At 59.0% G+C, this 24,905-nt stretch overlaps 1 protein-coding gene across 1 annotated transcript in view; it reads left to right on the plus strand.

Annotated features, from left to right (window-relative positions):
• Positions 1-24,468, plus strand: part of SPEG (SPEG complex locus) — a 57,478-nt gene extending 33,010 nt beyond the window's left edge. Inside the window, 31 exon segments of the mRNA XM_021074879.1 lie at positions 2,547-2,666; positions 2,902-2,982; positions 2,985-3,005; positions 3,588-3,794; positions 4,156-4,279; positions 4,396-4,571; positions 6,924-7,036; positions 7,445-7,613; positions 7,850-7,946; positions 8,049-8,249; positions 9,538-9,595; positions 10,645-10,722; positions 10,830-11,008; positions 11,507-11,533; positions 12,119-12,271; positions 12,456-12,498; positions 13,512-13,580; positions 13,818-14,523; positions 14,526-15,782; positions 16,075-16,206; positions 18,838-18,954; positions 19,069-19,236; positions 19,333-19,455; positions 19,621-19,788; positions 19,917-20,526; positions 21,275-21,514; positions 21,594-21,817; positions 22,852-22,927; positions 23,140-23,289; positions 24,149-24,282; positions 24,285-24,468. Coding sequence (XP_020930538.1) covers positions 2,547-2,666; positions 2,902-2,982; positions 2,985-3,005; positions 3,588-3,794; positions 4,156-4,279; positions 4,396-4,571; positions 6,924-7,036; positions 7,445-7,613; positions 7,850-7,946; positions 8,049-8,249; positions 9,538-9,595; positions 10,645-10,722; positions 10,830-11,008; positions 11,507-11,533; positions 12,119-12,271; positions 12,456-12,498; positions 13,512-13,580; positions 13,818-14,523; positions 14,526-15,782; positions 16,075-16,206; positions 18,838-18,954; positions 19,069-19,236; positions 19,333-19,455; positions 19,621-19,788; positions 19,917-20,526; positions 21,275-21,514; positions 21,594-21,817; positions 22,852-22,927; positions 23,140-23,289; positions 24,149-24,282; positions 24,285-24,340 — 6,077 coding nt within the window. The 3' untranslated portion in view covers positions 24,341-24,468.

Below are 24,905 nucleotides of genomic sequence, written 5' to 3' on the forward strand. Positions count from 1 at the left end.
TTGCCGGACTAGCAGTGCAGCTGCTACTGACTGTGGGCATGTTACAGAACCCCTGTGGGCCTCAGTGTCCTCGTCTGTGGTAGGCTTGCCATGAGGATTGAATCAGTTAAGACACGGAAAGCACTTGAAGCAGGGCCTGGCAAATAGCAAGGGGTCAGTGAGCATTAACTCTTACTGCTGTTGTGGTTGCCACCACCATCATCCTTGTCGACCCAATGATGCCACTCACACCCTCCTGGCGAAATCCCAGTGAAAAGCCCTATGTGGGTAGTATCTGGCATCAAAAGGATGCTTGGTCCGGGACTGTTAAATAGCAGCTAAAGAAGCAAGAGTGGGGGAAATAGCGTACGTGTTTGGGACCGTGTCCTCGCAGCCTGAGCTGTTTTCTCACAAAGTAGCTCAGTTCCATCCTTGAAGGAATCTGAGTCTCGTGTGAAAAGGTCGACCCATGCCCCATCAGACCGTGTCACCCCATGACCCGTGATGGACTCCTCTCATGGCTGCAGCGTGACAAACCTGGCCTTTATTAAGCACTTCCTGAGTGCCAGGCCCTGCGTGCGAAGGGCCTGCGTGATGTTCTCACCTTGCTCACCACGGGCCTGTCAGGCAGGTACTGCTATCCCTGCTTACAGATGGGGAAACTGAGGCTGACAGAGGGACGGGGCCTTGCCCAAGGGCAGACAGAAACCGTCTGACTTCCTGACCAGGATGTCCCCTGTCACCCATGCCCCACTCTCCCTTCCCATCTCCAGGTGGCTGTGACCCTCCTCTGAGCCCCCTCTGTGGCTGTCTTTGCTCAGCCCACAGGCTTCCTGTCACTCCCTCTGCTCTGGGGCCCCGGGTAGGTGTCTGCTCTGAGCCAGCGCTTCCACTTCTGTCTGTATCTGGGGTCGGTGGCAGCCCTGGGCTTTTCATCCTTTATAAATAGTGGCAGCAGAGATAAATGAATGGGTGGCGGTTCCGTGCAGAGATAATTGCTGAGAAGGGAGGGGTGTTGGGGACAGCTATGACGTCAGGAAGGAGGACAGCGCAGGTCTCGTCCCCTTCACCTCGCACTAGGGATGGCCTCTTTACTCTCATTCTGGAAGCATAGTGTCAGGAGAGAGCTTCGGAAACAGAGGGAACCAAGTTCAAGTTGTGGCTTCATTGTTTGTTAGTGTTGTGATCTTGGACAAGTCCATTCATGTCTCTGAGCTCGCTGGTAAAATGAGGATACTTTTGCAGGGCTGCTGAAAGGATTATGGAAAAAATGCATGTCGAGTATCTGGCACGGGCTGGGCACAGTGCAGGCAACTTACTATCATTGATAGTCTAATGTATTTGGCACTTACGTGTGCAAGACATCAAGTTCTGGGCCTGGCAAGACCAATCAACTGTGTCTTTAAGGAGCTTCCAGGAGGCATGCCACTTGCGAGAAAAGAGGTCGGCCCACACAAAGCTGTGTGGGCCAGGTGCTGGAGGTCCTGGGGCGAGGTCCAGGGGTAGAGGTGCAGAGGGGACCAGAGGTGAGGCATGGAGACGAGGCTTCTCAAGACCCACTTGAAATGCATCTTGAAGGAGAAGGGGGCTTTAGGTAAGAAAATATTCCAGAAGGGAGGAATTTTGTGAGCAAAGACCTGGAGGTGCACCTAGCATGGCTTGTTCAGGGACCTGATGGCAGGTCAGGGTCAAAACGTGGAGGAATAGCGGGTGACAGTCTGGACGGGAGTTTGGGTTGAGGGCTTTGGATGCCAGCTGGTCGGCAGTGGGTGCCTTAAGGTCTGCAGATGGGGAGATCACGTGATGCTGCTGGTGGGGTGTGGACCTCCCATGAGTGGAGGCTCTTGTGGGCTCTGTGCTGGCAATGGGACCAGCAGTGGCCACGGAGATGGAGAAGAAGAGACTTGGGCACAAAGTCTTGTCGTGAACCCCAGAGGTGCAGCAATGAGGAGCCATCAGCAGGGTCGGAACCCACAGAGAGGGAACAGATGTGAGAAGAAGATGAGAAGTGACTGGGCCTGAAGGGCTGGAGGGCAAGCAAGAGGGGACTTGGTGGTCTGGACCTACCTGGAGTTTGCTATCGATGGACACCTTTCTTTTTATTTCTTTTTTTTTTTCTTTTTTTATTTTGGTCTTTTTTTGCCTTTTCATAGGCCGTTCCTGCAGCATATGGAGGTTCCCAGGCTAGAGTCTCATCGGAGCTGCAGCCACCAGCCTATGCCAGAGGCACAGCAACGCTGAATCCGAGCCGCGACTGCAACCTACACCACAGCTCATGGCAACACCGGATCCTTAACCCACTGAGCAAGGCCAGGGATCGAACTTGCAACCTCGTGGTTCCTAGTCAGATTCATTAACCACTGCATCACGATGGGAACTCCAATGGACACCTTTCTTTGCACCTGTCCACCCTTCCCTTCTTCCCTGTCCTTCCTTGATGGGCACCTTTTTTTGGCATCTGCCCCACCCTGTAGCAGGTGGGAGTGAAGGACCAGGACTGGGTGGGGTGGGCCCACCTTCTAAAGTATCCTCCTAGCTCAGGCCCAGTGTCACTGTCTCCCCCCCAGACAGGGATGTGCATCGCTTGGTGTTCCCAGCTGTGGGACCTCAGCATGCCGGCGTCTACAAGAGCGTCATTGCCAACAAGCTGGGCAAAGCCGCCTGCTATGCCCACCTCTACGTCACAGGTGAGGCAGGTGCCCTCCCGGTCATCTGCAGTCAGCCTAGCTTCCGGCCTCCCCAGGGGCCTGGGTGAGGGAGGGGCCTCCACACCAGCTCTCTTCCCCTTGTACCCTCGGGAGCCACCTGGCCTTGCCCTTGGCCGTGGGGCTTTGCCCCCAGCCCACTGCCCCGAGACTTGGTGGTCCCGTGGGGCCATGGAGCCCTAAAGGACCCAGCAGATGTCTGACCCGTGGCTTTCAGATGTGGTTCCGGGTCCCCCAGATGGCGCCCCGCAGGTGGTGGCTGTGACCGGGAAGATGGTCACGCTTGCATGGAACCCCCCAGGAGTCTGGACATGGCCATTGGTGGGTCTGGGCTGCATGGCGCTGTGGGTGGGGATGGGTCGTGGACAGGGCGGGCTCAGGCAGGGGCACCTAGGGGGCCAGGAGGGGAGGGCAAGGCCCGGGGGGCATATGGGTAGGGGTGGGAGTGGAGGGAGCCCTGGGAGCGTGGCCAGGAGCAGCTTTGCTGGTCTCCTCTCCACGGTGGACGAAGCCCTGGCCGTGGGTCAGGAGAGGAGACGAAGGGGGACTTCTCGAGGGACTGGGTGCCAGGGTCGTAGCGCTGGGGAATCCCTCTCCTTCCCTGTGCATGCCCCCTTCCTGCTCTGTGCCTCCGTCTCCCTACCCGAGGTAGCAGCAAAGAGTTGGGACTAAGTCAAGCTCCCTCCATGCCTGTAATTGGACCCTACACTGACACCTCATTGGCTCTGAGCTTGGCCAGGCCTGGGGCTGGGCAGGAGCAGATGGGGGACAGACAGAAGCAACAGGAGACACTGAGGCAGGTCCTCAGAGCAGACTGAAGATGAGTCCCTGCGTCCTGAGCCGGCTGAACTGGGGCGGGGGACACCCAGCAAGGCCCCCCACTAGCAACCGCCTCCCCACCAGACCCGGATGCCCTGACTTACACCGTGCAGCACCAGGTGTTGGGCTCGGACCAGTGGACGGCGCTGGTCACGGGCCTGCGGGAGCCCAGGTGGGTGGCCACAGGGCTGCGTAAGGGGGCCCAGCACATCTTCCGGGTCCTCAGCGCCACCATCAAGAGCAGCAGCAAGCCCTCGCCTCCTTCCGAGCCTGTGCAGCTGCTGGAGCGCGGTGAGCCTGGGGCTTCCTGTGGGGTGGGGGTGAGAGCTGCTGGGCGGGAGGAACTGGGTGTCCGTGGAGGAGGATCCAGGCCTGGTATGGACACTGTAACTATGGAGGGTGTGGTGTGGCTGTGCTTGACCCCTTCCCATCAGAGTGGTCCCTTCTCACTCCTGGAAGCAGCTGGGCCAGACAAGCTGGCGGTCCGATCCTGCCCCTGCTTCTCCTGGCTGAATTCCTAGACAAGTTGCTAAACCTCTCTGAACCTTGGCTTCCTTGTCTGTAAAAATGGAGCTCACCTGGGGAATGCGGGGCTCAAGGAGCAGTGGGTGCTAAGAATCTGCACAGCGTCGAGCCAGCCCTCTCCTCCCAGGCCCGCCCCTGGAGGAGGCGCCCGCCGTGCTGGACAAACCAGATGTCGTGTATGTGGTGGAGGGACAGCCTGCCAGTGTCACCGTTACCTTCAACCACGTGGAGGCCCAGGTCGTCTGGAGGAGGTGGGGCCCCATCCTGCATGCCCTGTTCCTCACAGGAGCCAGCATGGGCTCCAGCTGGACTGGCCAGCCTCCCTGGGGCTGGACCCTCGGTGACCTCTCTGCTGTGTGTCCCTTAGCTGCCGAGGGGCCCTCCTAGAGGCCCGGGCAGGTGTGTACGAGCTGAGCCAACCAGACGATGACCAGTACTGCCTTCGGATCTGCCGGGTGAGCCGGCGGGACGTGGGCGCCCTCACCTGCACTGCCCGCAACCGCCATGGCACACAGGCCTGCTCGGTCACTCTGGAGCTGGCAGGTGGGTGACAGCGGAACTCCTTCCTTTCCTTCCTCTGAGGCTCATAGTCCTCTCCTCACAGCCTCAGGCTGCCAATCCTAGTTCACCTGTCAATCCTAGTTCTCCTCTCTCAGGCTTGTCCATCAAATGGCCATAATAATAGCAGTACTAGTAACAACAATGGTGATAGCACTAATAAGATATGTATTGAGCACCTAGTATGTGCCAGGCTCAGTGCTAAGTACCTTACACGTGTCACCTCATTTAAAATAACCCCGTAAGAAGAAGTCAGCTATTATCCCCATTTTACAGATGGGAAAACTGAGGCTCAAAGAGTATGCTACGTAACAAGCCCAAGGTCATACAATCTAATAAGTCAGGAGCTGGGATTCTAGCCCAGAGGCCCTATTCCAAAGCCAGACAGTCCTCTTAGCTCCCGTGTTAAACACAACAAGAAACAGTATCTCAACAATAACAAGTTTGGGGATTGGGGGCGGGGGTCAAGTCAGTTTTAAAAAAAGCAGCCCAAGCGAGCGCATCTTAGTGCTGGACTCCCAGCTCTGGGGGTCCTGCCTGCTGCCCTTTTGCACAAGCCTGTTTGACAGAGCCGCGCAGTCTTTGCCGTGGAGGACCATTTTTATAATCTCCTCTCAAGATGTAGTCTCAGACCGTAGCATGCTTTAGGTAGTAATTGTCTTGTTTTCCGGTTTGTTAATTAACTCCAGACATATGTAACTACCACTCAGAGCTTCGGATCAGCATGAGCTAAACAGTGTTACCTGCTGAGTAGATAAGATTCCAACCAAATGCAAAGAAAGTGACATCTTAGTTAGCACAGTCCATCTTATCGTGGGGTAATGTACATTTTCTGGTGCTTTAAAAAAATTGTTGAAGTTCTCTCGAAACCTTCTGATCCTTGACCTTCATAGACTGACCCCTGCCACAACACCCCACCCCAACATCCCCACTAGACTAGGAATCAGATTCCTAGAGGGCAGGCCAGGCAGCTTTAAATTGGAAGCGAGGTGGCAGTGGGGTATGTGAGGGGGGGATACGGGGACCCTACTGGCCCCGGTGTGGATGGTGGTTGGGGTGGGGCCACAGCTGGTCTGGGCCCCTGGTCCCCCTTTACGTGTCCTTCCCCTTGCCCAGAGGCACTTCCTATGCAGCCACCACTTTGCACCTTGACCGTATCTCTGCGGGATTCCTCTTCCTTCCCAGATATAGGAGGAGCCCTGATGTTTGGGGAGCCCTGGCCACTGAGAGCCCCGCAGCCCGCCTGGCTGGGACAGTGACTGAGGGAGATCCTGACCCAGGTGCCAGGGCTAGAGCAGGTCTGGAGCTTGGATCTCCATCCCCTGCCACTGTTTCCCACCCCTTACCCCCCAGGCAGGTGGAATGGCCTCTTTCCACTGATGACGGTGCCACGATGCATTGTCCCCAGCATGCCCACCACCTTTATCTGTATACAGGTTGAGCTGTGTGTCTGAGCCAGTGGGGGCTTCCTGCCCAGCCCCAGCCGACTCCCCTTAAAGCCGAGACCCTCAAACATACTGGAAGGAGGGGAGGGCACCAAAAAGTCACAGGCTTCTCTGAAAAGCACAAGCACATTGGAATATGTATTTAATTCCATCATGCGAATTAGAAGCTGCTTTACCAGGAAATAACACGACCACATGATATGTGTGGAGAATAAAATCAGTCACATGTGGGAGAACTAAACTGAGAACTGGCACCCGTTTATTCATCTCGCCATCTCCCAGATGGTAGAGGGCCCCTAAAATATTTAAATAAGATTCAGAGAAAACTTCAAAATAGAGGCAGTGCCATCCGTGAACCTGATTCAGTGTCACAGACTGAGCCTCCTGCCGGGCCCCGATGGGTAAAGAAAGGCATAGAAGCCGGTGGTGGGACGGTGCCAAACGGCCACCACCCACAGGGGGCAGTGTCGGGCCACTCCTGGCCGGCCCATTAATGCAGCGAGGGAAGCAGCTCAGGACAGCCAGTCCTGATTTTCCAAAAGAGGCAGGAAATCCAGATTTCTTTTGTGTGTGAAAACCTCCTAATTTCAAAGCTGGCAAATGAATACTGAGAGCCGAACAAAGCCAGCCTGCATCCCCTGGCTTAGGTTTCCTGAGATTTGGAGAACATCAGGTTTTGGGTTCCAGGCAAGGAACTCTGAGGTTTCCAGGCCAAGTTTGAGAGCCCGGGGCGGGGGCTGGGGCTCTGGGAGGTGGGGTGGGGTGGGGCGGGGGGTCTAGTGTTCTGCCTGAGCCAGTCGCTGCCGGGAGAGGGTTAGAGAGGGGCTGAGGAGGCTGGCCCTGTGAGCCCATCTTGTCTCCCTCCCTTCCCCCCCCAACCCCCGGGTTTCAGAGGCCCCTCGGTTCGAGTCCATCATGGAGGACGTGGAGGTGGGGGCTGGAGAGACCGCTCGCTTCGCCGTGGTGGTGGAGGGGAAACCGCTGCCGGACATTGTGTGGTACAAGGTCAGAGGCTGATGAGGGCCTCCTCGGAGCCCTGGCACGGGGCTGGCCGGGAGTCGGGGAGGAATGATGGCCTGGGGCACGGGAGGGGCGGGGAGCCTGGACGGAGAGCCAAGGACTTGCCAGAAGTGTGATCAGGAGGAGGAAGCAGGACCCAGAAGTGCTGGTGACACTGGTGGGAGTTTGAGGAACCTGGGGTCTAATGGGGGGAGGGGCATTTAACAGGATTCTTTGTAGGAAATACAGAGGGAGAGATGGAGCTGATTCTGGGTCTGAGCAGAGCCCCTAGGGTGGGGGTACTGCTGGGCCCTGAGGGAGGGATGAGACTGGGTCTCTGATGTGGAGGTTAGAGCTGGGCCCCAGGTGGAGATGAAGCTAGGCCCCCGCCAGAGGTGACGGCCACCTCTGCAGGATGAGGCCCTGCTGACCGAGAGCAACCACGTGAGCTTCGTGTACGAGGAGAACGAGTGCTCCCTGGTGGTGCTCAGCGCCGGGGCCCAGGACGGAGGCGTCTACACCTGCACGGCCCGCAACCTGGCCGGCGAAGTCTCCTGCAAAGCAGAGTTGGCCGTGCACTCAGGTGGGCTGGGGTTCAAGGCAAAGGGCTCACCCAGGAATCCAATGTGAGCCCCCAAGTGGGAGTCCCTTGGGGGCCCCCTTCACTTCTGACCACCCCATCCTCCAGCTCCAGCTCTGCTGCCTCGGGCCCCCCGCGTTCTTGCCTCTCTTCTGTGTCTTCCATCTGCCCTCCCTGCCCAGGTCTCTGCCCTCTTCCGTCTTGCCCTGCCCCGCTAACACCAGGCATCTCTTCCTCAGCTCAGACAGCTATGGAGGTAGAGGGGGTCGGGGAAGACGAGGAGCAGCGAGGACGGAGACTCAGCGACTTTTATGATATCCACCAGGAGATTGGCAGGTGTGGAGCTAGGAGGGTGTGCGGTGTCCGGGGGCCAAGAGAGGCTGGGTCTGAGGCTCAGCAACGGCCTGAGTCCCATCCTCTTCCTGTGTCCTTACCCAGGGGCGCCTTCTCCTACCTGCGGCGTGTAGTGGAGCGTAGCTCCGGCCTGGAGTTTGCGGCCAAGTTCATCCCCAGTCAGGCCAAGCCAAAGGCATCGGCGTGGCGGGAGGCCCGGCTGCTGGCCCGGCTTCAGCATGACTGTGTCCTCTACTTCCATGAGGCCTTTGAGAGGCGCCGGGGACTGGTCATTGTCACCGAGCTGTATCCTGGGACAGACTGGGCGGGTGGGGGACACGTGGCCTGAATGACTGGTGCTTGTAATAGCCAGTTAGCAACATGTTTTACCCCTTACAGCGCGGTTCCCTTGGCAATTGGGAGTTCTTAAGGCATTTTATAAATACTTCACAGAGTGGAGTCTGGAGACGTTATGTGACAACCAACTTTTTTTTTTTTTTTTTTGTCTTTTTGGGGCTGCACCTGCGGCACATGAAGGTTCCCAGGCTCGGGATCCAATCAGAGCTGTAGCTGCCGGCCTACACCACAGCCACAGCAACTTGGGATCTGAGCTGCATCTGTGACCTACACCACAGCTCACAGGAATGCCAGATCTTTAACCCACTGAGCGAGGCCAAGGATCGAACCCATGTCCTCGTGGATGCTAGTCAGGTTCTTTAACGGCTGAGCCACAACGGAACTCCAAAACCAACATTTTTTACCTTAAATTTACGTAGCACTTGATGTATGCCTGGCAGTATTCTAGGAGTTCTACAAATTTTAATCTATTTAATCGTTATGTACACTTATCTCTTGGAATTTTATTATCCCCCCTTCACAGGTGATGAAACTAAGGTATAGAGAAGTTACATAATTCACCCGAGATCACACAGCTGGCAAAAAGTTTTTATCACGAAATGCACTACAGTGTATCTGAACATTTGAAGTGACCCCATTTCAGATGAGCATTAATACTTGGCTTTATTTGAGAGCCTCTTCTCAGAAAGAATAGATTTTATCCTTTCCTAAGAGCTGTGGTTAAGTAAAGTCACCCTGAGGGAAGGGTGCTGGATGGCTTGTCACTGCCACCTGCGGGGTGACCGTGTTCAGCATACCAGCCTCCCAGGCTGCGCTGTTAGAACCCAAACCTCAGTAAAATGATAAATTAATATGTCATGGGCCTTCTGGATCTTTCTCAAATAGAGTCAGAAGTTCCATCCACGGTCAACAAAATGCTACTCTGACTTGATCCTTGCAGATAACTTCACAGGATGGGCAAGAGGCGTGTTAATCCTATTTGACACCAGAGGGAACCTGGGCTCAGAGAGGTTGGGTGACTTGCCTGAGAACCCACAGCAAGGATTGTCCCATCTGTGCATCCAGAGGATGGGGGAAGGAGGAAGACGCATTTGCTAACTGAAAGCAGATGTGCTTTACGGGGAAGGAGAACCCAGTGCTCACTGGGACCCGACTTGAGCTCAGGGGGGTGGAGGGCACTGCCTAAGGTGGGCTGGCAGTCGGCACTGGTCACTGTTCTCCTTGATCCAGGACTTAGCTGCACAGAGGAGCTGCTGGAGCGAATGGCCAGGAAACCCACCGTGTGTGAGTCTGAGGTGAGGGCAGTGGGTGGCAGGGGCTGGGCAGGGGCCCTGAGGGGTGTCTCCTGGGCCTGCCATCTGGGCCCACAAATAGGATGGTGGGAGTTCCCTTCATGGCTCAGTGGTAACGAACCCAGCTAGCATCCATGAGGACTCAGGTTCAATCCATGGCCTCGATCAGTGGGTTAAGGATCTGGCCTTGCCATGAGCTGTGGTGCAGGTTGCAGATGTAGCTCGACTGCCATGTTGCTGTGGCTGTGGCACAGGCTGGCAGCTGCAGCTCTGATTCAGTCCCTAGCCTGGGAACTACCATATGCCATGGGCGCAGCCCTAAAAAGACAAAAAACAAACAAACAAAACCCAAATAGTGTGGTGGTGGAGAGGAGCACTGTTGGCAGGCAGCAGAGTCCCTCTCCCCAATCAGAGCAGACCCCCACCCTGGGACTTGCACTGTCCTCTGTAAATCTGCAGACCTCCCGCCCCGGCCCCTCACTCTTGTTTCCCAGTCCTCCTCACATAAAGATTCCTCAACCATTGCCCCAGGAGTTCCTGCTCTTCCAGCAGGTTACGAATCTGACTGCAGCAGCTCAGGATGCTGCAGAGGAGTGGGTTCAATCTCTGGCCCAATGCAATAAAGAATGTGCCGTGGCAGCAGCAGCATTGGTTGCAGCTGCAACTCAGATTTGATCCCTGGCCTAGGAACGTCCATATGCTGTGGGTTAAAAAAACATTAAAAGAAAAAAGCGACAAAAACCATTACCCTAGAGGGAACCCCATCTAGACTGTTCAGGCTCAGTGCTGCCTTAACATGTAGGGCTGTACAAGTTGTGCACTGCGCAATTCTATTTATTATCACGTAAGTGGCCCCCTCCTCTAACTGTGTCGTGCCCAGCCTGCTCAGGGGTACACAAAAGCCCTGAATCTCAGCAACCCCAAGCCTATGTTTCAGCCCCCTCCACCGGCCAGCTGATGGCACTTCCCAGGCCTGGCCTGCCTTCTTGCCACAGCCCTGATGGTGATAATACGTAATACCCCCCTGGACTCTGGGCCTCCTGTTTCCACAGATCCGGGCCTACATGCGGCAGGTGCTGGAGGGGATATGCTACTTGCATGAGAACCATGTGCTGCACCTGGATGTCAAGGTGAGAGGCAGGTGGGGGGTGGGGAGCAGGCAGCAGCCGTGGGAGCCGGGCACCGGGCCGTCGTCCCCTCTGCACTCAGCTCCCACGTCCTGCCTTGTGTCCCGCAGCCTGAGAACCTGCTGGTATGGGATGGTGTCGAGGGCGAGCAGCAGGTGAGGATCTGTGACTTTGGAAACGCCCAGGAGCTGACTCCCGGAGAGCCCCAGTACTGTCAGTACGGCACACCCGAGTTCGTGGCACCTGAGATTGTCAACCAAACCCCTGTGTCTGGAGTCACTGACATCTGGTAACGCTGGCCTGTGGGGCCGCTGGGGTGGGCAGGGCCAGCTCCCCTCCATGCCATGCCGAGGACTCGCTCACTGGCAGAGAGGAGCTTCACTAAGCCCAGAAACCTTCTCGGTCAGCCTGCTGGTGGCATTGCTCTGTCCCTCCCTGCCCCTCCTCTGTCGGGGCCTGAGCCAGTCACTCAAATCCTTGGCCCTCGTGGTCCTGGGTGCTGGCCCCCCAGTTACAGACCCCTTGCCTCCCCCATTGAAGCAGGCACTGTCTCTTGGTCCCCAGACTCTTTGGGCTTGCCAGGCCGGCCCCGACATGACCCTTGAGTCCTCCAGGCAGGTGTGGGTTCAGGGTCCTCCCCTAGAGAGGCATCCTTGTGCCCGTCTGTCCATGGCAGTGTCCACAGCAGGGAGGACTCCTCCTCACAGATCAGTGGCAGTAAGATAACTGCTCACTTCTGGTGGGAGCCGGGCGGTCCTCTTACCCGTCTGCTCTCCTTTCCCCACAGGCCTGTGGGTGTTGTCGCCTTCCTCTGGTAAGGACCCCCCCCCATCTCCTAGCAGGCCCACCCCTAATATTTGCAGGGCCTGGGCAAGAGAGCAGCCGAGGGGGCTGTAGCCCCCCTTCTCTTCCACACTCTGGCTCCTTCTGCCCTGGAAGGGGCTGCAGGTGCATGAATGTGGACACCCAGACTGCATGTCCAAGCTCACATGGGCGGGCACACTGGCAACACGCTTGGGAGGCTGGACGGAGAGAGGGCAGGGCCGGCTCAGGGCCATTAGGCAGGGAACTGGCCCAGAACATGGGCTAGAAGTGGGAGGCCCAGGCTCCAGGGCCATGTCCCCTTAGCACAGACTCCTCACCTCCTCGCTGCCACGGCTGGAGGAGGGACAGGACGGGTCCTCTAGGGCACAGGCCCAGGATGCCTGGTTGCCCAGGTCGCAAGGCAGTGCTGCCTCCCACCCATTCAAGGGTGGGTGGGGAGCGGTGGGACAGGCAAGAATCTGCAAGATTCTGCCCAGATTCAGGGGGCCTCCCCCATGCCCTCCCCCTGTGCTCCCACCGGCCTCAGCCCCAGGGCCCTGCCCCCATCTCACTGCAGCCCTCTCCACCCCTGCAGCCTGACGGGAATCTCCCCATTCGTTGGGGAAAATGATCGGACGACACTGATGAACATCCGAAACTACAACGTGGCCTTCGAGGAGACCACGTTCCTGAGCCTGAGCAGGGAGGCCCGGGGCTTCCTCATCAAAGTGCTGGTGCGGGACCGGCTGTGAGTAAGGGACCCAAGGAGCCTCCCCCTTGCAAGGTCCCCTCATGCCACCCCTCCTCCTGCCCAAGCCTCTGCCAGGAGACAGTCAGCCCCTCAACTCCTCAGAGACCCCATTTCCCCAACATGTATGGAATGCACGAACGAATGAATGCTAAATCCCTCCTTACTCCTCACTCCTTTCTAGGAGGCCGACCGCAGAGGAGACGCTGGACCATCCCTGGTTTAAAGTGAGTCTTGTCTCACTAAAGTGGTGGTAGAAGAGGTGGGAGGAGAGAGCATGTTGTGAACAGCTCCATTTATTGAGCCCCTACTATGTACAGAAACTATGATCTGTATTTTATTGACATAGGATCTGTTAGCCTCACAATAGGTCTGCAGAGCAAAGTATTATTGCTCCCATTTTGCTGATAAGGAAACTGAGGCTCAACTTGGGGTATTGTGGACTGCAAGCACAGGTCTGGACCTCGCCCCCTTCCACATCCTAGGGATCCTCATCAGGATTCTCCCTGGCTCTTGAGACCAGCCCTGGCCCTCCTCTGTCCTGGCCCGCCTCTATCCTGCCCTGGTCCCACACACTGTGGTTGGTGGGTGGCCCGGCTGGCTTATTCTCTTGGTTTTGAGCTCCCTGGGGGCAGGACTCTCACTCATTCATCTTCAAACCCCAGCACCGCAGGGCACAGAGCCAGGCACAGGGAGGGGTTCAGCAAATAACCCAGAAAAAGCGACTGCACAAACCATCCAGTGAGCGTTGTGCTGGGTCCACAGAAGGCTGAGGTCATTCTGGTATCTGTCCTTGGAGTACAAGCCTGGTCTCTCAGATCAGAAACGAGCTCTGAAAAGGACAGCCTGGGTGGGTCAAGGACAGCTGAGGGAAGAATCTGTAGTCCAGCCCACCAAGGATCCAGATGTCAGGGGTGCTGGCTCTCCATGGAGACCAAGGGTGAGCTGGAGAGCAGGGTTCGAGCTGGGGCGACCGGTGTACCAGGACAGGGCCTTGAACCCTAGGGTCGGCTCTGGAGCCTAGGAGCCACCAATTTCCTGCCTCTCCATTCAGGTTCAGGGCATGTGTCCACAGGGAGTCCCCTTGACTGTGGGAGTTGTTGTGAGAGATCCAAGGGACCCAGGCCCCATGCTGCTCTAACTATTGTCCCCTCCTGGGGACCTTGTCTTTCCATTGGCAAGCCTGGAGGGTTAGGGTTGACAGAGGACTTTCCCTCAGGCCCTCTTTCCTGGTTTGCAGACTCAGGCAAAGGGCGCAGAGGTGAGCACGGATCACCTAAAGCTCTTCCTGTCCCGGCGGAGGTGGCAGGTGAGTTTGGCAGGGCCCTGCCTGATGCCTTCATCATCTCCCTCTGCAGCCTTCTCTCTGGAACCCTGCTTTTTCTACCGGTGCCTGCTTCTGCTCATCAGTCTTCGTCCACTTTTTATTCTTTCGACTCCCCTTTCTGCCTGCCTTCGGCCTTTTCCCCTGGGGATGAGGTGGGCCTGAGGGGGTCGGTTCAGCCCCAGGGGCCACTCGGGTCTGACTCTAGTCCCCTGTCTCCAGCGCTCCCAGATCAGCTACAAGTGCCACCTGGTGCTGCGCCCCATCCCTGAGCTGCTGCGGGCACCCCCGGAGCGGGTGTGGGTGGCTGTGCCCAGAAGACCACCCCCCAGTGGAGGGCTGTCGTCCTCCTCCGATTCTGAAGAGGAAGAGCTGGAGGAGCTGCCCTCAGTGCCCCGGCCCCTGCAGCCCGAGTTCTCAGGCTCCCGGGTTTCCCTCACTGACATTCCCACTGAGGACGAGGCCCTGGGGACCCCAGAGGCTGGGGCGGCCACCCCCATGGACTGGCAGGAGCAAGGCAGGGCCCCCTCTAAGGACCAGGAGGCCCCCAGCCCTCAGGCGCTCCCCTCCTCAGGCCAGGAGCCCCCGTCTGGGCCCAGCCCCCGGCGGGGAGAGCTCCGGAGGGGCAGCTCAGCTGAGAGCGCCCTGCCCCGGGCCGGGCCGAGGGAGCCGGGCCGGGGCCTGCACAAGGCGGCATCCGTAGAGCTGCCGCAGCGCCGAAGCCCCAGCCCGGGGGCCACCCGCCTGACCCGAGGAGGCCTGGGTGAGGGCGAGTATGCCCAGAGGCTGCAGGCCCTGCGCCAGCGGCTGCTGCGGGGTGGCCCGGAGGATGGCAAGGTCAGCGGCCTCAGGGGCCCCCTGCTGGAGAGCCTAGGGGGCCGTGCCCGGGACCCCCGGCTGGCGCGGGCGGCCTCCAGTGAGGCGGCCCCCCCCACCAGCTCCCACCTGAGACTCGGGGCCTGCAGAAGAGCAGCAGCTTCTCGCAGGGTGAGGCAGAGCCTCGAGGCAGGCACCGCCGAGCTGGGGCGCCCCTCGAGATCCCCGTGGCCCGGCTCGGGGCCCGCAGGCTGCAGGAGTCTCCCTCCTTGTCTGCCCTCAGCGAGGCCCAGCCGCCTAGCCCGGTGCGGCCCAGTGCTCCCAAGCCCAGTGCCCCCAAGTCTTCAGAGCTTCCTGCCACCACCACACCCAGTGTTGCTGCCCAGCCTGCCCGAGAGAGGGCCCCAGAGTCCACACCAGAACCAGTCACAGCCGCTAAGCCTGCACAGGCCCCCATAGTTCTGCAAACCCTAGCCCCCCCACTCACACCCTATGCCCAGATCATGCAGTCACTCCAGCTGTCGGGCCACGAACACGGCCCCCCTCTGGGCCCTGTTGCACCTCCGTCGTCGGAGCCCAAGCCCCACCCTGCTGTGTTCGCCAGGGTGGCCTCCCCACCTCCGGGAGCCTCGGAGAAGCGCGTGCCTTTAGCCGGGGCTCCCCCAGGGCCTGCCGTGAAAGCCCGGGTCCCCACGGTGCCCCGCAGACCAGGGAGCAGTCTCAGCAGCAGCATTGAGAACCTGGAGTCGGAGGCTGTGTTCGAGGCCAAGTTCAAGCGCAGCCGTGAGTCGCCCCTGTCGCGGGGGCTGCGGCTGCTGAGCCGCTCGCGCTCCGAGGAGCGCGGCCCCTTCCGCGGGGCAGAGGAGGAGGACGGCATCTACCGGCCCAGCCCGGCGGGAACGCCGCTGGAGCTAGTGCGACGGCCCGAGCGCTCCCGCTCCGTGCAAGACCTCAGGGCGGTCGGGGAGCCGGGCCTCGTCCGCCGCCTCTCGTTGTCGCTGTCCCAGCGTCTGCGGCGGACCCCGCCCGCGCAGCGCCACCCGGCCTGGGAGCCCCGCGGCGGGGACGGGGAGAGCTCGGAGGGCGGCAGCTCGGCGCGGGGGTCCCCGGTGCTGGCGGTGCGCAGGAGGCTCAGCTCCACGCTGGAGCGGCTGTCGAGCCGCCTGCAGCGCAGCGGCAGCAGCGAGGACTCGGGGGGCGCGTCGGGCCGCAGCACACCGCTCTTCGGACGGCTGCGCAGGGCCACGTCCGAGGGCGAGAGCCTGCGGCGCGTGGGTCTCGCGCACAACCAGCTGGCGGCCCAGGCCGGCGCCACCACGCCTTCTGCGGAGTCCCTGGGCTCCGAGGCCAGCGCCACGTCGGGCTCGTCAGGTGAGGAGGGTCCCAGGGGCAGAGTGAAGGGCTCCTGTGTGAGCGAGTGGGGCTGGGGTGACAGGTGCGCTGGAGAGCCGCTCTGGGATGAGGAGGAGGCCAGGGCACCCACCGCAAACATGGAACCGATAGGACTGGAGCGGCCGCGAGGCTGAGGGGCAGAGATCCGTTTGGGAGCTGGCCAGGGTAGGGGCTAGAAGTTGGTTCTCTATTGTCTGCACTGAGATCTTCGGGCAGGGGCGCCCTTTTTGGTACCCGCTGGGCAAGCGCTCATGGGCCTGGTTCTTGGCAGCTCCTGCAGAGAGCCGAAGCCGCCTGCGCTGGGGCTTCTCTCGACTGCGGAAGGGCAAGGGGCTGTCACAGCCAAACCTCTCTGCCAGCATCCAGGAGGATTTGGGTCACCAGTATGTGCGCAGTGAGTCAGGTAATAGAGGCCTACTGGGTGAGTAGGCTCCTTCCCACCCCAGTCATAGCTGGGTGGGGACATGGCCCACCTTGGGGGAGCCCTGGCAGTGGGGGAAGGGGCCTGAAGTTAGGAAAACAACAACAATAATAGCAGCAGCTCCATTAATTAGCACTGCCAAGTGTCCTGTTGAGCACATTATAGGCACTGCCTCATTCAACCCTCTCACCTTGTTTAGCATCTGTTCTTGTCATCTCCCTATTTTACAGGTGAGGGAACAGAGGCTTAGCCGTGCTAAGTAACTTGTCCAGGTCACAGAGCTGATAGTAAGTGGAGCAGCCAGAGGGTTGGACTGTCTGACCCTCTGCAGCCAGAGCCCAGAAGTGGCTTCGGGACCTCATACTAATGCCTTTCTTTGGCCAGCCTCCTCCCCAGGAGGTCTCCGTCACTGGGTGTCCTTCTGAAGGAGTTCCTGGCACTCCAGCCCCCCTGCAGATGTGTATTGTGAGCGTGCACCCCAATTCTTTCTCTCCCAGCCTAGAGGCTCACGATCCGGGTTGTGCCCCAATCCTCCATTTCTCTATAGCCCCAAACACTGGCTCACCCCTCCCTGTCCCCCTGCCCCACAGAAGGCACCTGGCATGGATAAGCAGCCTTCAGGGGTCCTTGTCATGGGGAGGGGGCTGTTGGGATACACCCTGGTCTGTGTCTCTGCCCACCTGTCCTGGGGCTGCAGGGATAGTCTCTGCCTGGGTCACCTCAGTCCTCTACCTCACAGGGGGACAAAGGCTTCAGGAAGCCAGGGTTTCCAGATGAGCCTGCAGAAAGGAGCAGGCTGCATGCAGGACCTTTATCAATCACCAATCTGTTCTCCAATTTCCCGATAAAACTCAGAACTGTCCCAGATGGGCCTCAGCCAGGCTCAAAGTGACCGTGTCCCTCCTTGGCCAGAGGAGCTGGGCAGTGGGCGGTGAGGCTGTAGTGAGGGAAGAGGAGGGAGGGAGGCTAGCTGGTGGGGGCAGAGGTGGAGAAGGCGAGGGAAGAGAGAGACAGAAGCCAGCGCAGAGGCCTGGGGACAGCTGATCCCTGCCCACTGGGACCTCCCTCCCAACTCCGTTTTGCTTGTGCAGCTGACTTCTCGCCGAGGCCATGTCCCCTTACTTCATCGTCTCCCCCTCCCCCCGGGAAGAAGGCTGTCCCATGTCCACTTTACCAACTAGGGCTGGCCCCTGGGGGCTGGGGTGGGACTGGCAGAGCTGGGCCAGGGTCACCTTTCACCTGTCCTGCTTGGCTCCCCCCTCTTCCCTACCCATTACCCTCACTTGGTCTGAAGGCGAACATTGATGACACTGTATGTATGTTGTTGGAACCTCGCTGTGGGACCCCCTCCTTGGGGACCAAGGGGGTACAGCGGGAACAGGGGCGCCCTGCTATCCTGATCATCCGCTTCTGCAGATCCTCTTCTGCCCAGTTCGCCCCCACCCCTAGTCCCTCCTGGTTTCTCAAACAGGCAGCAGCTGGGTTCCAGGGCATCTCCCCCTAGCTCTTGCTGCCCCCATGAAGAAAATCCAGCACCCCCGCTACCACCACACCACCACCATCACTGCCACCCCCGGATTGTTCTAAAAAGGCTTTCCCAGCTCCGGAGGCAGGAATGCAAATCCTCATGGCCCTGAGGTGCCACAGGGCGGCAACGACCTGGAGCAAAGATGTTGGCCCATCCACAGCCGAGCCGTGGGCCCATTCGCCAGCCAGCTGTGAAGCCAGCTTTGCTGAAACAGCCTCTTTCTCTGGGGATCGGTTTTCTGGCTTCTCCACTGGGCATATTAACGAGATAATAATCACAACAACAATAGAAGCTAACATCTAGGAGCACTTATTATATGTTCGACATCTGCTAAGCGCTTTATATGCCTCTCTGAATTCTCACAACCTCCCTGTGAGCTTGGTGTTATTATTTTTCTCCGTTTACAGACAAGGTCCAAGGTCAGATACTGTCTCTCATCCCTTCAAAAGCTCTCACCACTTAGCTGACCTGAAGGAGTGTATAGAAGGTCTAGGACCAGCTCCCCAGACCCCCCCCCCCCCCCCGCTCCCGAGGTGGGGAACAGGAGGAGGGAAGCTGACACATTTCCAGGGTCTGCCCCAGGTCGGCCTTGACTGCAGGTCTTTTGAGATTCCACATTCTGATGGAACATGTATTTATTCCTGGGAGTCTCAGCTCAGGTCACCAGCTCCTGTCAGTTGCCCAGCGGTGCCCCAGAAGGAGTGGATATGGCAGGAGCTTAACCATTGTAGTTTTTCAATATCTGTTTTTATTTTATTTAACAAATGCTTATAGAGCTATTCCTTCGTGCCAGGCTGTACTCCAGGTGACTTATAAACATACGTGCTAGCTATGTGGCTTCTCCAATAGTCAGTGAAAGGAAAAGATAGTTCTACATACAGTGAGTGCCTGGGGCAGTGATGCTTGCCCCAAAGGAAAGTCTCAAAGGCGGCTTTCTGCTTCCCACCTCGGACTGGGAAGAGATGGCCTTTCACTCTGCTCCCTGCAGGCAGCGCCAGCTCTCAGCAGCGTCCCCCGTGCCCCCCAATCAGTGCTCAGTGAGCCAGGTCCCCGCAGGCCCATGGCTGTCTTTGCTGTCCCCGTAGACTTTCCCCCGGTCTTCCACATCAAACTCAAGGACCAGGTGCTGCTGGAGGGAGAGGCAGCCACCCTGCTCTGCCTGCCGGCTGCCTGCCCTGCACCCCACATCTCCTGGATGAAAGGTAAGGGGGTCACTTCTCCCCCAGACAGAGGGATAGGCAAGTGGCCCCAGGGCCAGGGGATGTTCAGTGGGATGCCTCACTCCGCTGCCCCTCCTGCTCCTCCTTTGCCCCCAGACAAGCAGTCCCTGCGGTCCGAGCCCTCGGTGGTCATCGTGTCCTGCAAAGACGGCCGGCAACTGCTGAGCATCCCCCGGGCGGGCAAGCGGCACGCGGGGCTCTACGAGTGCTCAGCCACCAACGTCCTAGGCAGCATCACCAGCTCCTGTACCGTGGCTGTGGCCCGTGAGCCTGGGGCAGGGACCGAGGTGGGGGGTGATGGGGGCTGGATGGGCCCGAAGCTGGGGCAGGGACTCACTGGGGCTCCCCTTGTCTTGCCAGGCATCCCAGGAAAGCTAGCTCCTCCCGAGGTGCCCCAGACCTACCAAGACACGGCGCTGGTGCTCTGGAAGCCAGGAGATAGCAGGGCACCTTGCACTTACACACTGGAGCGGCGGGTGGATGGTGAGGAACCAGCAGGCTCTGGGGGCCGGGGGAGGGCAGAGAAGCTGGGGAGACAGGTACCCTCCTTGGGCAAACATCCCTCCCTCACCAGGCTCCTCACAGATGGCACTGGGAGCTTGGGCCACCCCTTCTCTGGCCTCAGCCCCTCCTCCATGCTGCCTATAGGGGAGTCTTCCTGGCACCCCGTGAGCTCGGGCATCCCTGACTGTTACTACAACGTGACCCACCTGCCAGTCGGTGTGACCATGAGGTTCCGTGTGGCCTGTGCCAACCGTGCTGGGCAGGGGCCTTTCAGCAACCCTTCCGAGAAGGTCCTTGTCAGGGGCGTGCAAGGTCAGTGCAACAGGGTAGGGGGTGGCCAGAGAGGGCAGGGGACCCTGAGACCAGGGTCTGGCCCCTCCTGAAGCATGTGGTTGTATCCCCGGGGCACCACGGTAATGATTTTCTCTGTCTCCACTTAGATTCCGCAGCTCCGCCGTCTGCTGCTCACAGAGATGCCCCTGTTACCTCAGGGCCGGCCAGGGCCCCGCCTCCCGACTCTCCTACCTCACTGGCCCCTTCCCCGAGCCCCTCTGCTGCTCCTGCTCCCCCAGACCTCCAGTCAGCCCCTCCCCACCCCTCCTCTCCCCCAGCACCCCCCAGCCAGGCCTTGTCCTCACTCAAGGCTGTGGGTCCACCCCCCCAAACCCCGCCACGAAAGCACAGGGGCCTGCAGGCTGCCCAGCAAGTAGAGCCTACCCCACCCAGTGCCCAGGTCCCCCCAAGTAAGCCCAAGTCTCCCGTCCCTGACACTGGGACCCCGACCCCAGCCTCTGCCCCTCAGGCGGTGAAGACTTCCTCAGCTCCCTTGTATATGGTAACCTCCTTCGTGTCCGCACCACCAGCCCCCGAGCCCCCAGCCCCGGAGCCCCCTCCTGAGCCCACCAAGGTGACAGTGCAGAGCCTCAGCCCAGCCAAGGAGGTAGTCAGCTCCCCTGGGGGGGGTTCCCGCAGCTCTCCCAGGCCAGAGGGCACCACCCTTCGACAGGGCCCCCCTCAGAAACCCTACACCTTCCTGGAGGAGAAGGCCAGGCAAGCAGGGCCAGGGCTAGGGAGGGGGGACAGAGGTGGGGGAGGCCTGGAACGTCCAGAACACAGGGATTCAGAGAGAAGACCAGCCTCCCCGGGCCTGGGGGGTGGTGGGGTTGGGGAGGACTTGCTGAGCTCTGGGTCCGCAGCCCCATTCAGTTCCAGTGTGCTCTGTGCCAGGCACCATGCTGAGTGCTTTGGCCATCCGACCTCATTTAATGTTCACAAATGAGAGGGAGACACTGCATTACTCCATTCCACAGGAGGGAACACTGAGGTTAGAGAGGTTATGGGCTTTGCTTAAGGAACTGAGCCAGTGAGTGGCAGAGCTGGGACTCAAACCCAGGTTCCTGGGAGTTCACGTTGTGGCTCAGCAGGTTAGAACCCGAGTAGTGTCCGTGAGGATGTGGGTTCCATCCCTGGCCTCACTCGGTGGGTTAAGGATCCAGAGTTGCTGTGAGCTGTGGTGTAGGTCACAGATGGGACTCGGATCCCACACGCCTGTGGCTGTGGTATAGGCCCGCAGCTGCAGCTCTGATTGGACCCCTAGCCTGGGAACTTCCATATGCGGCCCAAAAAGCAAAAAACAAAACAAAACAACCCAGGTTCCTGAGATTGAACTCCAGAGCCCACCCCGGGAACCACAGCATTCTTGCCCCCAGGGCCCCCTTGTGCTCCCCCCTGCTTAACCGGCACAATGCAGGTGTCCCCCTGTCTCCTCTGAGCCTGTGGTATTACCCCCAACACACAGGGGCCGCTTTGGTGTAGTGCGTGCCTGCCGGGAGAATGCCACCGGGCGAACGTTTGTGGCCAAGATCGTGCCCTATGCAGCCGAGGGCAAGCGGCGGGTCCTGCAGGAGTACGAAGTGCTACGGACGCTGCACCATGAGCGGCTCATGTCCCTCCACGAGGCCTATATCACCCCACGTTACCTTGTGCTCATCGCCGAGAGCTGCGGCAACCGGGAACTCCTCTGTGGGCTCAGCGACAGGTAGCTAGGCCTTCTGGGGGAACGGGGAGCGAGGTTGGGAGGAGCTGGGCTGGGCTGTCACCAGGCCCCATCCCTCCAGGTTCCGGTATTCAGAGGACGACGTGGCCACCTACGTGGTGCAGCTGCTCCAAGGCCTGGACTACCTCCATGGCCGCCACGTGCTGCACTTGGACATCAAGCCAGACAACCTGCTGCTGGCCCCTGACAACGCCCTCAAGATTGTGGACTTCGGCAGCGCCCAGCCCTACAACCCCCAGGCTCTGCGGCCCCTCGGCCACCGCACGGGCACGCTGGAGTTCATGGGTAAGGGCACCAGGCCAGCCAGGGGAAGTAGGGGCACTGCTGAAGGGGCAGCAGCCAGGGCTCACCTCACTTCACTCACTTACAGGCCATTTATTGAGTGCTTCCTGTATGCAAACAATGAATTGAGTCCTTTCTGTGGGTTTTTAAAAATTTCTCTTTATAGCAGCTTAGCCTAATAGTACCCCCATTTTACAGATGAGGAAACAGGGTCACAGGAAGCTTACGTATTTGTTCAATATCAGACAGTTATAAATGGTAGAGCCAGGATTCAATAAAGTTGAAAAGACAGGAGAATCAATTTATTAATTTATATAAATAAGGGAAACCAGCTATCATTTAACTACTTGCTAAATACTTTCTGGAGTTCCCATCATGGCTCAGTGGAAATGAATCTGACTAGTATGCATGAGGATGCAGGTTTGATTCCTGGCCTCGCTCAGTGGGTTAAGGATCAGGCGTTGCCATGAGCTGTGGTGTAGGTCGCTGATGCGGCTCAGATCTGGCATTGCTGTGGCTCTGGTGTAGGTCGGCAGCTATTGATCTGATTCGACCCGTGGCATGGGAACCTCCATGTGCCCTGGGTGTAGCCCTCAAAAGACTCTATTCCTTAGAGCCTCACTTTACAGAGAAGGAGATGGAGAGCCAGACAGGTCTAGTACATTGCCCAGGGTCCTGTTACTAGAAGGGGCAGGCTGGGTCTAGAGCCAGCCAGGCTGATTTCAAAGGTTCTTAATCACAGTGCTGGCCACAGTCTTTGTGAATGGACGCCTTCAGAGCCGATCAAAGGGTTCTGGTGACCTTGGCTCTCAGCTCCTCTGCTATTCTGGGGACACCCCTTCATTCAGTGCTGGGCTGATGCCTCAGGTGCCCACATCTCGCCTGGGGGCCGCTCTCCCTGCTGCTCTGGTTGTACCCATGGTCTGTGACCTGGGCATGGTCCTGCTCCTCAAGCCCCCAGGTGGGGCCTCCTCTGCCTCTCCTTGCGCCCTTGCCACTAGGAAGCTGGCCCAGCTTGGCCTCTTGTCTCCTTTCAGCTCCTGAGATGGTAAAGGGAGACCCCATCGGCTCTGCCACGGACATCTGGGGAGCAGGGGTGCTCACCTACATCATGTGAGTACCTCCGGGGCCCACCTTCCGCCCGCACCCCCTCCCGCTCCTGCCCGCCGTCCCCGGCCACACATCCATGTTCACACATGAGCACCCGGTGCGGGTAGCCTTGTCCCTGAGCACTGTGCCCCTAAGAACCCCCACACTAATGTCCCCCTGGACCTGTGAGTTGACCCTCCGTCTGCATGTGCTAGACTGAACTGTCTCCATCACAGGCTCAGTGGACGCTCCCCGTTCTATGAGCCAGACCCCCAGGAAACGGAGGCTCGCATTGTGGGGGGCCGCTTTGATGCCTTCCAGCTGTACCCCAACACGTCCCAGAGCGCCACCCTCTTCATGCGAAAGGTCCTCTCAGTACATCCCTGGTGAGTAGGTCCCACACCTGCTGACCTCCCAGGCATGACCTGCCCTTGGCCTCAGGCCACCCAGGTCCAGCCCATGCCTAGGTCCCCCACCTCCTCCCCCCACCCCGAGTAATAACACCACTGCTGCTGCTGCTGCTGCTGTGGCTACTGTTATTACTACTCCTAAGTGGTTGTACTACCACCGTTTAAAACCCGTAACGGAGAGGTCCCATTGTGGCACAGCGGAAACGAATCCAGCTGGGAACCATGAGGTTTTGGGTTCGATCCCTGGCCTCGCTCAGTGGGTTAAGGATCCGGCATTGCCGTGAGCTGTGATGTAGGCCAGTGGCTACAGCTCCAATTAGACCCCTAGCCTGGGAACCTCCATATGCCACGGGTGCGGCCCTAAAAAGACAAAAAGACAAAAATTTTTTAAAAATCCATAACAGGAGTTCCCCTTTTGGCTCAGCAGTAATGAACCCAACTAGTATCCCTGAGAATGTGGGTTTATCCCTGGCCTTGCTCAGTGGGTTAAGGATCCAGCATTGCCATGAGCTGCGGCATAGGTTGCAGATGCGCCTCAGCCCTGGCAATGCTGTGGCTGTGGCATAGGCTGGCAGCTGTGGCTCTGATTAGACCCCTAGTCTGGGAACTTCCATAAGCTGCAGTGCAGCCCTCAAAAGCAAAATAATAAATAAATAAAGCCCTTAACAGCCCTGTTACATAGGCGGAAGCACCCATGTCATTCCATTCCAGAGACTGGGAAACAGCCCCAGAGCTGTCCTAAATCACTCACTAGGGGTGAATCCAGGCTGGGGAGTCCCGTCCTGGGAGGGGGAGCTGTGCCTCCAGCCTCACTGTCTCTGGCTTGGCCCGGCAGGAGCCGGCCCTCCCTGCAGGACTGCCTGGCCCACCCGTGGCTGCAGGACGCCTACCTGATGAAGCTGCGCCGCCAGACACTCACCTTCACCACCAACCGGCTCAAGGAGTTCTTGGGCGAGCAGCGGCGCCGCAGGCCGAGGCCGCCACCCGCCACAAGGTGCTGCTCCGCTCCTACCCAGGCAGCCCCTAGCAGCTCGGACCACAGCCGGGCCTCAGGCTTCCCGCCGCTGCCGAGGGACATTCCAGGGCCCCTGCTGAGCCGGGTGGGCCCGGGGCTCGGACACCACCAGCAGCAACATCCGGCCAGGCTATTACCTCATGGACCTGCGGGGACAGGGACCCCAGCTTTGGCCAATGCCACCCGGCCAAAGCCAGAGCGGGAGACCCGTTGGCCGGGCTGGGTGGGGTCAGGAGCAGGAAGAGGGGCAGGAAGGGAGCGATGAGGAAAAGAAGCCGAGGAATAGGGATCGGGAGACTCTAGAAGGATCTGGGGGAGGGAGGCAGTGCATCTAGGTATAAGTGGCTGGAAAGGAGGGAAGTGGGGGAGCCCAGGGTGTCAACAGGCCACTGGATGGGAGTGTCAGTGAAGCAGGGACAGGACGTGGAGACAGTGCTGAGGAGCCAGAGCTAGTACGTGAGAGAGGGCAGTGAGGTGGGGAGGGAGAGGAGAGAGGTCTCAGGTGGGGCTGGGGTGGGCCAGCTGCCAGCATCCCCAGAAGCGGGGATGAAGGAGAAGCTTGAAGGCTGGAGGCTGG

This window comes from Sus scrofa, chromosome 15, assembly GCF_000003025.6.
Source record: "Sus scrofa isolate TJ Tabasco breed Duroc chromosome 15, Sscrofa11.1, whole genome shotgun sequence".
In the NCBI taxonomy this organism is placed as follows: Eukaryota; Metazoa; Chordata; class Mammalia; order Artiodactyla; family Suidae; genus Sus; species Sus scrofa.